Source organism: Rhea pennata, chromosome 22 (genome assembly GCF_028389875.1).
Source record: "Rhea pennata isolate bPtePen1 chromosome 22, bPtePen1.pri, whole genome shotgun sequence".
NCBI classification, from domain to species: Eukaryota; Metazoa; Chordata; class Aves; order Rheiformes; family Rheidae; genus Rhea; species Rhea pennata.
This window is the reverse complement of record NC_084684.1, coordinates 1,082,129-1,097,643: the sequence shown is the minus strand read 5'-3', so window position 1 is coordinate 1,097,643 and position 15,515 is coordinate 1,082,129. Positions and strand designations below refer to the sequence as shown.

At 41.3% G+C, this 15,515-nt stretch overlaps 1 protein-coding gene across 1 annotated transcript in view; it reads left to right on the top strand.

Moving 5' to 3' along the window:
* The window catches only part of TMCO4 (transmembrane and coiled-coil domains 4), a 45,965-nt gene that overhangs the window by 14,424 nt on the left and 16,026 nt on the right, over positions 1–15,515 (top strand). Inside the window, exons 6-12 of the mRNA XM_062593324.1 lie at positions 2,913–3,010; positions 3,828–3,971; positions 4,097–4,216; positions 6,666–6,830; positions 7,370–7,506; positions 9,683–9,767; positions 13,514–13,631. Of these exons, the coding sequence (XP_062449308.1) occupies positions 2,913–3,010; positions 3,828–3,971; positions 4,097–4,216; positions 6,666–6,830; positions 7,370–7,506; positions 9,683–9,767; positions 13,514–13,631 (867 nt within the window). The remainder of the gene's footprint in view (positions 1–2,912; positions 3,011–3,827; positions 3,972–4,096; positions 4,217–6,665; positions 6,831–7,369; positions 7,507–9,682; positions 9,768–13,513; positions 13,632–15,515) is intronic.

Here is a 15,515-nt window from a genome sequence, read left to right as displayed (position 1 = left end):
GGGTGTTAAAAGTCTATCTACAGCACTTGTTTAAGAAACACCAGGAGCATTTTTTTTCCCAAAGCCGGGTGTTCAGCTCGGTGACTGCGTGCACCAGCTAGGGCATTCCCAAAGAGCAAGTTGTCCCTGGAATTGCAGAAAGTTAGCAGGGTTTTACAGAAGTTGCTAAATAGCCTTGCAGGCTCCTCAGTTGTTCTCTGCAGACAAATACATTTGCTGTTGCAGCATGTGCAAATGGAGGTAAAACGCAGTGTTTTTTGAAGGATCACTGCGGAGACTTGAGTCTCCGTGCTGTGAAAGGCGGTGGGAGTGCTGCCGTTGATTGCAGCGAGCAGGGATTTCGCCCACTGTGCTTCATTCTCCTCCCGCTGTGTTTTACAAAGCTGCGTATTGTTTGGGACTCATCTAAAATTGTCTCTTATCAAAATTGCAGAGCGCTTAGAGGGTTCCAGGAAGGATTAGTCAATTATATGGATAATGAAAATCCACAATTAGGTTAGGATTAAGAGGGAAAATATCCAAGTTTGGAAGCAAGATAAATTCTGATGTTTCAAGGCATAGACTAACCACTGCGTAAGCAGGCTAGAAGGCAACTTCCTCTATAAACTACTTATTGCAGTATCCTCTGTTTCTCACACTTTCCTATGAAGTAAAAAGTGCTTCCTGGAAGACCTAAACCAAAGACAGTGGAGAGAAGCCAAAAGTACTGCCTAATAAGAATTATGATTTGTTCCTTTTAGCTTTATTCACCTGTTTCTGATAAGCTTATTAAATCATAGCTTAAATGCACACCTACGAATGAATTAATGACTGTGTTTAATAACTATATTATTAGATTGTGATGCATAATTAGAAAGTGGCTGAATTTAAATATTGTTGTTGGAAAATGCAGTTTGATTCCTTTTCCTTCCTTGTTAGCACAAATTATCCCCATCCTCTTTTGTTTCAAACAACTTTCTATGTTTCCACGTAACTATCTTATAGATGTAACCTAATTCAGTTTCAGTTCTTGTTCGTAAAAGGAAAGGTTTGGGGGGGGGGTTAATGTCTTTAGTGCACTTTTCCAGGAATTCAGGAAAAATTCTGATTTTTATTATACCAACATAATTTTGTTTTTGAGCAACAAAAGCAGAATCTGGCCTTTAGTGTCCGGGTCAACGTGGCTCTCAGGTCTAATAGACTGTGGCCTTTAGTCTTCAGCAGAACATTTCCAAGGGGACTGGAGAGCTGCATCAGTCGTAGAGAGGAAGGATTTACTCATCGTCAAGCCACAGTATTTTTGCTTCTCGTGTCACAGGCCACGTTCTCCCAAGGGATCGCAGCAACTCCTAAGGCTCATTCACAAAATCCAGTCCCATTTTGCTTGACTGGGTGAGGTAAATTTTCTTTCTCTGTAGTCTGTCAAGATCATTTCACTTTCCACATTAGGCAGGAGATGAAACTGGTGCTGTATTGTTCCGGTTTGCTTTTCCAGCTCTGCAAGCCAACTGTGAATTGAGTTTTATTTCAAATTTTGTGGCACTGAATACAAGGTCTGTCCTTCTGTCTTGATAGTCTAGTTTTAATGTCGCTGGCTGGGGAGAAAAAGACCAACTTAAACCAGAAACCCCCACAGAACTGCACCATTAGAAAACAAAACAAAACAAACAAACAAAAAAAACTGTTGCCAGTGCACAGCTGGTTACAAAAGTAATCATTTACATTTGCAGGCAGCCTTTCATTTAGGAAATCTGGTATGTACACAAGGCTACATATGATGGCATAAGGTTTACATGATGCAGATATTATTTAACCTGTTTACTTGCATTCAGCCCTGATCTGCTATGCTCACAGTCCCAGGATACTGATCTGCAAGCTGAGCCTTAAAATGTGAGAATTGACTGTCCTGGCAGATTTTTTTCCTGCCTGAGGATACCATGAATGCTGCTCTAAGTCCTGTGTGCATTCCTTTTTTTTTTCCTTTTATTTTCCTTAAAAAAAAAAAATCAAAAAATTCCCTCTGTACTGTTACACAGTCATGAACTGTTACTGCATGAGCTTTTAGCAAGAACAGCCTATGCCTTTAATGCCAAACACAGGAATGGAGAATGAAAAGGGGAAACCTCTGCTGTCTGGAGTGATGCATGAGGTTAACACATTTGTTGTAGTAATTTATGCATAATCTGACCCAATGTCTTTTCTGCAGCCCTGAATACTTAGATATATACCTGTGTCTGAGAGGAGCCAGCGGGTACGGTGTTTTGTCAGGTTTTTCCTCTTACCCTTGAGACTGAAAACCTGAGCAAAGTACCCAGAAGCTTTTGCAGTTTGCCTCCTTTTCCGACGTGTGCCTTCAGCCTGACCAGCCTTTAGAGCAGCTCGTAACAAACTATGAGATAAAGTTAGACACCAAGTTAGCCTGGCAGCCCCTGTGCAGCCTCAAAGTGAAAGCGTCTCTAACAAACGCAAGCAGTCTGCCTGGAGGGCACATATGCAGAATCCAGTTCTGTTTCATTAGACACAGAGAATTAACAGCATAATGCAAACATGGTTTTCATGTTCTAAAAACAGCAAGAGATTTTATTTAAGGTATATGCACATAGGCAGTATATGGATGTTAAAATGCTTTAGACTTTTTGTTTCACTTGTTTATTTTTTTTCTTTTACAAGCTTCTGCCCTATTAGGAAGGGTTTTCCAAGTAAGTAACATCTGTTGCCTTTTGTAATCAATTACATTGTTTCAGTTTAAATCTGTGGTTTTATTTCCAGGCTCATAAATCTGTGTGTGTTGTCACAGTCCACACCTGCATGGTAGTTTTTTACTGTTCCCAGCAGGGAGATTTTACTGAGGAGAACATAAGCAGATTCTGGTGCAGCATTCTTATCTGTCAGGCTTTTCCATCAGCTTTTCTGCTTCTTATCCCCCCCTGCAGAACTGCAGAAGTATCACGAAAAAAGAAGGAAAGAGGAAAGAAGCTGAAGAGATACCTGCTGATCGGCTTGGCAACCGTTGGGGGCGGAACAGTGATCGGTGAGGCTGCCCCGGGCATTTCAGAGACTTGCTCCAGAACCACACATACAGCGCTAGGGGCACAGCAGGCATTTGGCTCAGCACATTCAGCAGCAAAAGCTGTTCTTGTGTCTTAGCCTTGCTCTAATTTTAAAGTGTTCATTGCTTGTTTTGCCAGGCTCAAGATAATATATTGCTTCAGATACAAGAAGAAGAAGAAAAAAAACCACTAAGAAAAGCATTCTCAGCCACACCAAAATAAAACTGAAAGGATTAGCTGAAATAGTTATTCTAATGTAACTCCACTGACTTGGAGGAGCAGTGGGCCCACCCTAGCTCAGTCAGAGCTAGCATGTTAAGGAGGACTGTTTTGTACACACTATGAAATAAAATCACAAGACTCAAGTTCTCAGCTGGAGAAAATACCAAGCTGAGGTGGTCACCCTTAAAAAGTAGTTTTTCCTCCTTTCCTCTTGTGTTAGAAGAGGATCAGACTGTCATCTTCAATTTCAAATTCAAAATAATGTGCAACTAGCTTAGTTGCACGTGCCCTTATGTTTCCTAAGCATAGAGGATGTAGCTCACCCTAGTCTGCCACAAGGTCCTTCTTTGGCTTTTAAATTATTCTTCATTTTTGTTGAAGTCAGTCAAAGAATCTGTGTAGAGTTTCAAGTCCTGGGGAGGGTCTCAAAGTCCCTTTACTGGTGATGCAAAACAAGATCATCATTTGGTCTCTTCCAGTAGCATTAGCAGGAATTCACCCAGCAGGGAGAAGGGACTGCCTGTTTTGTTCTGTAAATGATCAAAAGATTGGAGATCTCACGTGTTGCATTTTCAGGCTTGACAGGGGGTCTTGCTGCCCCCCTGGTTGCTGCTGGAGCTGCTACTATCATTGGAAGCGCTGGGGCAGCTGCTCTAGGTTCAACTGCTGGAATTGCTGTCATGGCATCCCTTTTTGGAGTGGCTGGAGCTGGCCTAACTGGTAAGAGAGTGCGCGTTTCGCAGCTACTGAGCACAGGATTGTGTTCACAGTCGTGTGAGCTTCTGTAGAGTCTCATCGTTGCTGTGCGATTTCTGAGACTCATGTTTCTGCACTGCTGTGTGTAGGATACAAGATGAAGAAACGTGTGGGAGCCATAGAGGAGTTTGAGTTTCTCCCACTTACTGAAGGAAAGCAGCTTCATATCACCATAGCAATCACTGGATGGCTGTGCACTGGCAGATATGGTAAGAACTAGACAAGGATACAGAGAGGAGTCTGGAGAGCCAGTCTGTGATGGAGAAAATGACAGTGTTGAGAATGAGTGTTACATTATAAATAATCTGCTCGTGTCATAGTTGTTCAGTGGAAAGTATAAATATCATGATTTCTTACTCCTAGGCCATCACATGAAACTGCTTTAACAGCATCATTCCCAGCCTTCTCGAGCAGCATCGCAAAATTACAATAGCTGAGTTTGGTTTGCAACAGAAAGACAACAGCCTGCCAGAAAAAGCCTTTACCTATATTCATAATGGCTGGAGAAGAATCTAACTTACCACTCAGGCTAAGCCTTTGTGTAAGAAGCAGTAGTTTAGCACAAATTGGCATTTTGTAGGAGCGGTACTGAGAACTAGCCACGACCGCTCCAGTGGGGCTTTCCCCCACTGTGGTCCCTTCGCCTGCACAGAGCAGAAATAGTCGCTCTGAGCTACGCCTGCTGGATGTGGACCACAGAGACGGTTCTGGAATGAGGCTGTGGTCAGCAGAGGAGGTTAAACCTAGCTCAGGCAGCATTCTTGCTCCGGTGACGTGATGTCTTTCCCACATTTACATGGCCTGTTGGCTGAAACAGTTGAATTCAGTATAATACTTTGTAACCCAATCTGCAGAGGAAAGAGAGATGACAGTAAATTGCTAGTAGTGACAACAGTACTAAACAGGATGGTTTCTATTACTAAATCCTGTCTGTTTTTGCGAGAGAAGATCTGGTTGGTGTGGATGATTTCCAGCACTAGTATAAAGCATCTCACCTATCTCCGAAACCTTATATTTATCCGCCAACAGTTAACAGAAAGCTGTGTCTTTTTCGGTATCTGCTAGCTAATGAAATTTATTGCCGAGAAAGTTATGTCAAGTCAATCCTGTTAAACACAGCACTTAGGAGGTGAACTAACAGGCGGCAACCTTGAAAAGCTTGTAGCGTTTGTTTCCGGGATAGCTTGTCATATAAAATATGTCAGCCGTCTGCTGATGTGTTTAGCAACCTGACGGAACAGCTGCCAATTTATTCAGAGGCATCATAATTAGCATTTGATATCATTAATGCAGAAGGCTGTATCTCTGTCCTGTTGCTTGTTAGGTTGCCATTAACTGCCAGAGTAAGGTTATTTTCACTTTGCAGTACTGTGCTTTGGTTTTTTATGTCATCCGTTTGCCAGGGGTCTGAATCCTTGGGGTTGGAGGGTTCCCAAGCACTGCTACCAAGACAAGTATGTCCCTTCAGGAACCTTTTTACTCTGTCTGTGTCTGTCTGTCCTTAAAAGGGAGTTACAAATGATACACATTCTTCTTCCATAATTAGCAATCTGCTATAATGTTTAAAACAGCAAAACTAAAATTGTTATCCATTCTCCTACTTGCGGCAGTGGCCGTCTGTGTACATGAATCCTTAACACTGAGGGACTGAGGATGGGATTTTTAAGGAGTTCTTACCTTGTGATTTCTGAGCTTCTCCTATTAGCTGCCTGTCTGTACATCCACAAATCTGACAAGATACCGCAGTGAGACTGGGCATTGGACTCACCCAGGCCACTTTGGTCGGAGGCTGCTTCAGCCTGCCCTGCAGTGTTCAAGAAGGGAACAACGTGGGAGCGATTTGTTTAATTAAGATGAAAATTTTGCTCTGCCCTACTACTTTCCTACACTACAGACAGGAGAGATGGTGGCTTGAAAATTCTTCAGCAAAAAATTAACCTTGTACAGTGTAAATTTTCTGTTCTCTCTCAAACTTCCAGGCACTGCTTTTGATTAGCATTTGCAAAGGAAGAAAAAAATTAAGCCGAAGAGGCTAGGTGGCAAAGTGAAATTAAATGCATAGTCTGGATCTGCAAATGCTCTTCTTCCTTGCTTTCAGACAGAGCCACTAATGCAATCGTTGCCTACCTAGCTGAAGTGCTAGGAAGATGCTCTGTGGCAGATTTTGATGAGATCTTGCACATTTTCCATGACTCTGGTCCCATTGAAGTCAGCGTGTGTAGCCTTTCAGCACTTCATCCTTGTCAGGACAGACATTTCTTTGGGGTCTGTATGAGAAGAGCTGCAGGACCTGGCCTGATGAGAGCAGGGATTTCCTTAATACCTGACTTAATTAGTATTAATTGACTTCTGTTTTGGCAGTCTTGAAGCAATTGAAGGGTCATGAAGCTTGAGCCTGCAGGTAATATCTGTATCCACACTGAAGACTCTTTGCCAAGGCAGCTAAAGCTGTGGGAACATTTACAAAGCCAAAATTTAATGTAAAAGAGTGGAACTGGAGTCTAAATCCAATAGTATTTTTAAATATAATTCTTGAATATGACAATGCATTCAGGTATCTTGCAGGGTCTTTCCTGTTTCTTTGGTGGATTCTTGCCAAGAGTCAGCTGTTGTTTTGTTTTCTGTGATGATATATTCCACATTTGCAACCTTTCCTAGGGAGCTTCACAGCACCATGGAGCAGCATGTTGCAGTCAAGTGAGCAGTATTGTCTGGCCTGGGAATCCAAGTACTTGATGGAGCTGGGCAATGCCTTAGATACCCTGCTGAATGGTTTTGTTAACATGATGGCTCAAGAAGCCCTGAAATTTACTGTCTTGTCAGGTAAGCACCTAAACTGATCTGCCTCATGCACGTTTTGTTGTTGTTTAAGGCGTTTTCCTAAACAAGGAAGATTTCTGAGAAACCTTTTCCCTTGGCAGCACCGACATTCATCCTGAAGAACTGACGTAGCAATCTTCTCTGCCACACCTGTAATTCAAAGTTTCCTTACTGGATTGTTCTGCCTCGGTGTCATTGAATTGTGCTTTTAAAATCCAATCAGGAAACACCTTTGTTCCGTGTGTATCTGTCTTTATTTCCGTGTATAATTATACTGTGTTTTAGTGCTTTACATAAACCTTTCAAACATGCAGACTACATTGATGTATGGCGTCTGTTTGCCTCCATATCAGAACATCAGATTCTTTCTTATCTTTAGTCCAGCAAAACATTTCTCAGATCAGCTCTTGAGAAAGAAGAACTGAAAATGACAGAAAATCCTATGTTTAGCTTTTAACTTCAGTGAACTGTCTTGCTTTTGATGTTTCTTGAGAGCAACCTTGATTTGTGACTGTGCCATACTGTTTGCTTTTGCATTGCAGGTATTGTGACAGCCTTGACTTGGCCAGCTTCGCTCCTGACTGTTGCCAGTGTCATTGACAACCCCTGGGGAGTCTGTCTCCATCGGTCAGCTGAAGTTGGCAAACATCTGGCACATATATTGCTCAGCCGGCAGCAGGTAATTGGCTAGAAATAACTCCAGGAATAATGTCTGGAAGGAATCAATATTTGGTCCACAGTGATGAAGTTTTATAGTCATGCCCATTAACAAGCAAGGGGTGTGTGCCCAGGGAGAAGAAAATGATTAATAAACTGAAAAATGAAAAATTGCTGGATGAAGGTCAGCAGTATGTATCTATTTCATTGAGGAAAGATAGGAAATTCCAAGTTAATTGGATAATTCCTGCAAAGATTTGTTCCGTTTAACTCCAAACTTTTCTGTGTGAAGGAGAAGATACCCAGGTCATAAATGAAAATCAGCTTGACCATTTCACAAAACAGAAAGGCAAACTCATGCCGTGGAAATTTGAGAACAGAAGGGAAAAGTAAGAGAAAAAGAAAAGAGAACAGAGTGTTAAAAATAGTCAAGAGAATTAGGAGGCACTAGCAATACAGTATAAGAGAATACTGTGTAGCATTTAGCTGCACCATGAGCCCTGTTTTTGCCTAAATAATACCAGCACAAATGTCAAATAATTTCACTGAAGATTTTGGCTGCCTTCTGCTTTTATTGATCCTAAACTAATACAGGTGTTCATTAGATTTGGTTCTGGAACAATTGTGACAAGGTCTGTGTAGTAATCTTGTAAAAAGGGTTAAGGAGGAAAATCCAGTACTGAAGGAGAAAGGAAAGAGCTGGATTTTTCTCTTTAACAGCTGTCTTCTCTTGGGAGGAATTAAACTGAGGAAAAGATTTCAGTAGTCTGTAATTTCCTTCATTTTTATCAGATACACAAGCAAAAAGACTCGCATACTGACCCATTGCTGTAAATGCACTTCCTCTTCTCTTCATCACTGCAGCAGTGAAGCACTGGCATAAAAGTGGCCAGGAGCACAGATTCATTTGGATGTTGCCTTCAGGTGATTCTAGCAAGCAGTTTGTAGGTGCACTGACACAATTATGCCAAGTAATTCTGTGCTCCTGCTGGCAGGAGGGAAAGGATTTGAACTAAAATGAGAAGGAGAAAAGTAGAGGACAAATATAAACTGGAGAGGAGAGAGGGAGGGAGAGTACCAGGTATTTACACTTGTCAGGGAAAAAGAAATATGCCTAAAGGGGATGCAAGCTTAAAAGCTTGAGCTAGAGACAAAATAAAAACGCCCCAAACAGAAGTGGAATGGGGTGGTATCTGAAAGAAGCCACCAAAGTTAAGCTTCCCCGAGAAAGCATGCAAAAGTCACCTCTGCCCCGCGAGCGCGTGCCGTTATTTGCTGGGCTGTCGCTGGCACGGGGGCTGCGGAGCAGGCTGCGTTCTGCTGGCCACATGTTCATCTTGCAGGGGCGCTGGTCCGGTGTCTGTTATAGAGGAGCCCTCTGGGAGCCAGAGCTGAATGTCATAAATAACAATGTGAAACAGCAGAGTAGGAACAAACTTGATTTGTCATAAAAATGCAATCCCAGGAAAGGCAATAAACTCTATTTCAGACAAGCCCTTTATTTTGCTTGGGGGCATTCGTTACTGCCTTTTTAAGCATTAGTTACTGTGCAAACACATATTCCAGTGTGCTGCAGAGTCTAAAACTATTTAACGTGGTATTTAAGGAGCCTGTCACACACCTGCTCCCTGGTTCGTAAAAAGAACATTTTTTATTTTTTGTTGTTGTTGAGATCAGGCTGTCCTTGATCTCATAAAAAAAAAAAAAAAAAAAAATCCTTACTGGGCTCTTCAAAATAAAACCTTTCCTCACATCATTTTGATAACAGCCACACAGCACGGCTGCAATTCAGTCTTAAATCTGTAAGTAGTTAGTAGTTTTGTATTGCAGCTTTTTCTGCCACTTTTGCTCCTTGAATTAGCTTTTCATTTGGAAATTTCAAAACAACAGTGTTTGTTTTGTTGCTGTTTGAAACACCTATTTTGTTACAACTTCTAATTATTGAATCCTTCTGATTAACTTCCGGAATGTCAAAAAATACAAAATACTCAGATATTCAGGATTCTGAATGCTGAACTGTGTATAACTGTAAGGATACACAATGCTTTTGAAATCACCAGAGTTGCTCAAATGTTTAAAAGATCATGCACAAGCTTAAGTGCTTTGCCTATCAGGGTCTCAGGGATCCTGTGGCCAGGCTCCTTTTCCAGGTCTAGAAGAATACTTGATGGCCTTTCCTGCCTTCTCTTCTTTCTTAGGGCAAGCGACCCGTCACGCTGATTGGCTTCAGCCTGGGTGCCAGAGTCATTTACTCCTGCCTGCAGGAGATGGCTAAAGAAAAAGGTAACATTCAACTTCTAACCTTTTTCTGCTGTATTTTCTTTACTGCTGACAGAAGCTTTTCTTTCAACAGAAAGTTATTCTGGAACAGAGCTTGGATCTTTTAGGAGAGACATGGAAAAAGAGATAGTGTAAGCTTTTTTGCATTACTATTGCTCTTCACCCTTGCTCTGAATGAATGGTTGCAAGCAGGACATTCTGCACTTGGCTTTTTGCTGAGACACTTTTTTCTGAGCTATAGCTCAGGACAGAAATCTAAAAATGGTTTTGAAATGCATCTGGAGCCAAATTCTTCTGTCACTTCCACCAGGTCACTGGATTAAGTCCACTGTCTTCACTAGAGATGCTCCAGTGTGGCTGACAGCACTGTTCGGTCACTGGTCTTTAAACAACACTTCTGACGTTTTCTGACATTCGACTGCTGGATCAGTTTGTGAGCTGCCCACGTGCCACACTGAACTTGGCAGAAGATGCTTTGCCTTTATTGGAAGCTCTCTGTAGCTATTGTATCTGATGCCATGAGTCCTCCCTTCCATTTAAGTCATTGAAATGCCACTGTCATCTGCTATTTTCATGGTAATTTTTCCCCAAAGTCAGGTATAAAACCATCTGTCAATTTATTACCCATTGTGGTTCTGTTTATTAATAGATTTTATTTTTAATTTAGAAAAAGAAGAAAATCATTATGATCAGTTGATGTTAATCGCATCTTGGAGCTGAGTCAGTAGTGAGTGTGTGTGTGCAGCCTGCCTTCCCCCCTACGTAGCCAATTTAACTCATTAGCCATTAAGCCTCGCAGAATGTAGCTAATAAATAAGGAGCTTTATAAAAATAACTCTTCACTCTCAAATCTGAGAAGGTGGGAATAGAGTCAAGTGAGGATGGAGGAGGTCAGCATTTTTTCTGTTGACAGCTGTATACCAGAGTTTCACTTCTGGTTTAAGATGGAAGTCCTCAGTGAAATACAGAAACTCTGTTCTCAGAATAAATTTAATCAAATCCAGAATGATCCTAATGGAGTTAGGCTGAAACCAGAACTTGGATCCCAGTCTGGCCCTAGATCTGCTTTTTTTGTGCATTGAGAGTGTCAGGGGCTAAGATGTTTTCAGGCTTTTATTTAATTGCCTGCAGTCTCTCATTGAGGTAACGTGGGACCTTAGCTAAATAACACATGAAAGGAAATCATTAGGGGTCTTTAAGGTTGGCTGCTATTCTAAAGAAATCTAAGCATCGTAATTATGTATCATAGTGGCTCCCCACTGTACACTAATTTTTCAGTTCCTTAATTGAATTATGAAAGCTGAGCTGTTTGTGAGATGAAAAGCAGCATGTTTAGTGCAGATTGCCAAGGCGTTCTTCACATGCACATTCCAGCACAAGCCACAGAAAGAACGAAGCTGAGACCCGGGACATCTGAGACTGATTTGGGTTTGGACTTGGATGCCTCGCACAAAAGAAATACAAGACCTAGTCGTGCAGGCCTTTTGTATCCAGATGACTGTGGCATTTCTGTGGACAAATAACTAATCACGGATTATCCAGCAAAACACCATGACAGAAGTTTAAAGCCCATTAAAATAAAATACTGTTCTGCAAAACAATTAAATAACCCTGGGGATACTTCATTACAAATGACTTTTGAAGCCAGAGCTTAGAAGGTTTCCAGAAAATGACATTATATAAGAACAGGCAGTAATGACCCTGTCAGAGACAAGTTACTACACAGGAAGATCATTGGTCTGATTTTTCATCAAGATTCCCACACTCTCAAGTAAATACATGTAACTAATCAAAATTGTTAATGGCTATGGCTGCTTATATGGACTTTATTATTTTTCATTGGTATAAAAGCTTTGCAGACTGGAATACATATCATTATCTAGAGTGCCAGTAACTACACAGGTCATTGATCAGTTCTCAGGCTTTCCTCCCCCTCCATCAGCATTCGAAGAAAGTGAATATTTTACAGCTGAGGCTGAACACTTTTGTTCTGAGCAAGAAATAAGCTGTGCAAAGGACTGGAGAGACGAAGGCTTCCAATACTTTGCCCAAACACTGAGGATCCTGATGAATTAGCTGGTTGTTTATTCAGTTGGCTCACGCTGCAGCCAGGGAATTTAGTACCTTGCTTGGAATGAGCTCCTCCTTTGCAAGGCTTTTTTTTTTTTTTTTTTTTTTTTTTTAATTGCCCAAGACTGTGGAAACAGGACTTTATTGTTCACAGATTACACTAACAAAATTGAATTGCTCTTTGCTGTTCCCTTGATTGGTGTGAAATTTGCTTTGCAATTAAGAAATACTACCACGAGAGCTCTTTGGATTGTTGTCAGGGGCTGGGTTTTACGCTGTGCAGAGGCAATGCAAAGCGCTCCAAGTCTTTACTGCTATTAGGGAAAGGAAACCAAATGATTTGAATTTAAAAAGTCTAGCAGGCAGCACCTTTTCAGTCCTAATTTGATGTGGCGTGCAGTCACTCTCACTTCCCCATAAACTTCACTGTATTATAGAAACTGCAAACCCCCAGCCTCAGCTGGCGGAGCCATCGGCTCGCATCTTGGGAACGCAGGGCTCGCACAGGTGGAGAGTATGGATTGGGCACAGTATGCCCATGCAGCTTGAGGTGATGTGCACGGCAGTGAATTTCTTCTTAGCTGCTATGTCATCAGGTGCTTGATATCTCTTTAATTTATTAATTTAGTGTGTTTTAGCTGTTAGATCATTTAGCACTAATAAATATGATTTCTGTTTTGGAAGAATACGCTCTGTGTGAGCTGCGTATCTGTACATATTCCAGAAGAAGGAAACATTTTGTTGTCTCGGTGTTTCTTTCCCCTTTCTCAAGCTCCTGGCCACACAGAAGATTAACTAAAAAGACCTAAATGAAACCCCACTGAATGTTTGAAAGGCATCCAGGCTGGGATTTCCTTGGTTATCCTGACCTGGCAGGAGTTCAAGTGGGGAAGCACATTAATATTTACATTTTAGTTGAGAACTGTAGCAGAGGTGCCCAATATTTCTCTTTCAATCATTGTACTGAAACATCTCAGCTGCTGCTTTCTGATAAGGGTGAGAGATGAAGGTTTATTATGCTTAAAAGTCAGCACACCTTTTGAGCAAATTGTGCCCTGGCATTTGGTTAAAGTAAGCTTCAGGATTGATAGATTATCGCTTCATGCTGGCAAATGCCCTCGCTGTTAGCTTCCAGTCAGTCTTAAGAACGTGGAGGATTTCTGTTGCATGTACAGGTCGTGTTTTTCATTAACTCAGCTTGAAGGATTAGTGGAGAGAAGAGTTGGTGGTGCCTAGTTAATGATAACATTTGCTCCCTGTATCGAATGTCAGTCCCTTTCACCTGCTTTGAGGTGTAACAGTTCAGCTTTATACAACGCCAGATGAATACGTCTGTGCAAAGAACTTTCCATATTGCTACTTAAGCTGAATCTCTCTGGACAAGGGGCCAGGCCACTTCTCCCTCTTGCTGTCTGCCTAGTTCCTTCTGCTGTCTCAGGATCTCTGTTTTTCACGTTTGTTTATTGAGAATAACGCGAACTGTAGATGTTCGGTGTTTATGGAAAATTATGCCTAAGATCTTCCTTTTCATTATTTCCACCTTTAAAGTTTAAACGATAAAAATTATGATTTCTCTGTAGCGCACATCTGAATATACCTGTCCTCTGCGTGTGTGTGTGTGAAGATGCATTTTGTGCTCCATCTTCCAAATCTGAACTGTCCTGCTTTCATCTTAATAGACTCGCAAGGGATCATTGAAGATGCGGTCTTACTGGGAGCTCCAGTGGAAGGAGAAGCCAAGTATTGGAAAGCCATCACAAACGTGGTGTCGGGCAGGATCATAAACGGCTATTGCAGGTCTGTACGTGCTCAGTTCCCTGCTTCATTATACTAGGGCCACTTTGAAATGATTTTGTACATGTATTCCTTTTAAACCTTTTATAAGGGAATGTTTGTTCAGCTGGTGAATATGTTGGTTCAGTAGCACCAGAGACAGAAGTGCCAGTCTCTTCCCTCTGGAGGTCTTTCCCTCAGATTAATTGGAGATGACAGTCTTCAGGAGACAGTTCAAGGCTGTTTTGTCTCCAGCTCAATTGTGTGCATATTAAATTGGAAGCCTTAGATTCTCAATATGTAAGTCCTAGTTCCTGTTCATACTGAGGCAGCCTTACATCACTCGGGCAGTTTAAAGTTTGGTCAGTGTGTCTGAGTGTGTCTAAATGCCTAATTTTTTAAGGTGCCTTTAAATTTCAGCTTTATGTAAAGGACTGTAAGTGCAGCCTTTAAGTTCACTAGCAGTTAAAAATAAAGAACATGAATTCAAACCTGTGCAAACTTTGAGATACAGTTCATTAGGGAGTGCTGACGAAGAACAAGACGTGAGAACTGGAATGGAAGTGAAGGAGCTTGAGCAAATGGAAGAACTTTTATATCTAGACTCGGTTTTTGGTCAGGATGGTTTGCATGAACAAAGTATTCTACTTACGAAGGAGATGCAACTAGAGTAGCTATAGCAAACTTACTAGGGATGCGGAAGAACAGAAACCAAAAGTGAGCCTTTTAAAACTGTGCAGACAGCTGCGATGCAGAGTTGTGAGAGCCAGTGGATGAGAAAAGGGAGATTGAGAGGCCAGAAGCAGATGAAGCGATCTTATAAAAGCCATTAAAAATTCAAGGGACAGTATCAAATCTAATGACTATGTATTGGAAGATAAGTGTGATAAAGACATTGCTTACCAGCACAATTAGAAGAGAGAAATTAGAAAGAAGGAATGAAGTGGAGAAGACCAAGAGCATGGGAAAATAAACTGAGAAATAGCCAGGCAAGAAGATTAGGAAGCAGCATATAACTGTGAATAAAAGCAGTTTATAAAGCCGTTAGTCCTCAGGTCAAGGACACTTGAAAATGCTGTTGGTACGCTCCATATACACATCTATATGTATGCCTACATGAGAAAGTATTGTATCCCTGTGCATCTTTTATAGTATATTAATTTACAAAGAATAACTAAATAAAAAAATTGAAAGCACTTGATTGAAAGAACCAGTCATTAAGCCCATCTGCTGGCTAAGCTGAAAAATGTGGCTTTTGTCTATTTTGGGTCACAGGAGGTTTTATGGATGCTGGATGTGCGCATAAATGACTCTTTCTTTGTGACATAAGGAAAAAGTAATTGCTGTCTCCTATAGATTAGTTAGTGGGGATCTGGGAGTCCTGGGACCTGCTTCTCTTTTCCTCCAAGAAGTCATAAATGATCACAGTTGTTGTGTATAACTGAAATTGCCATGACAAACATTGCTCCTCCCTGTGCTTACAAAAATATTTCTCTGCAAAAGGCTCAGTATATTCATTTCGTATAACATAAAAGAAAATCTTGTTATAGTTTCAAAGCTTGAATGCGCTGCTGGAATAAAATGTGTATTTGCACCTGTCTGTGTACAATAATTTGATTAGTTTCTTTGCTTTGGCAAGCCCATGTCTTGAAAGCTGAGTGAACAGCGATGTAGAAATTGTAGCTTGGGGCTCACAAATAGGAAGAAGCAGGTGAGGAGACTGTCAGGAAAAACTCTGCTGTGCTGGTTCTCCACAGTCCTCTAAGATGCTGAATTTGAGGGTTATTCGTTTAGCATGAGGGACAGCTGGAGGAGGTAGCTTAGAAATACGGAGAATTTATGTGAAGATATTAGATACGAGAAACGGATTATACAAACATTCTACAAACATTCCCCACCTGAGTCTGA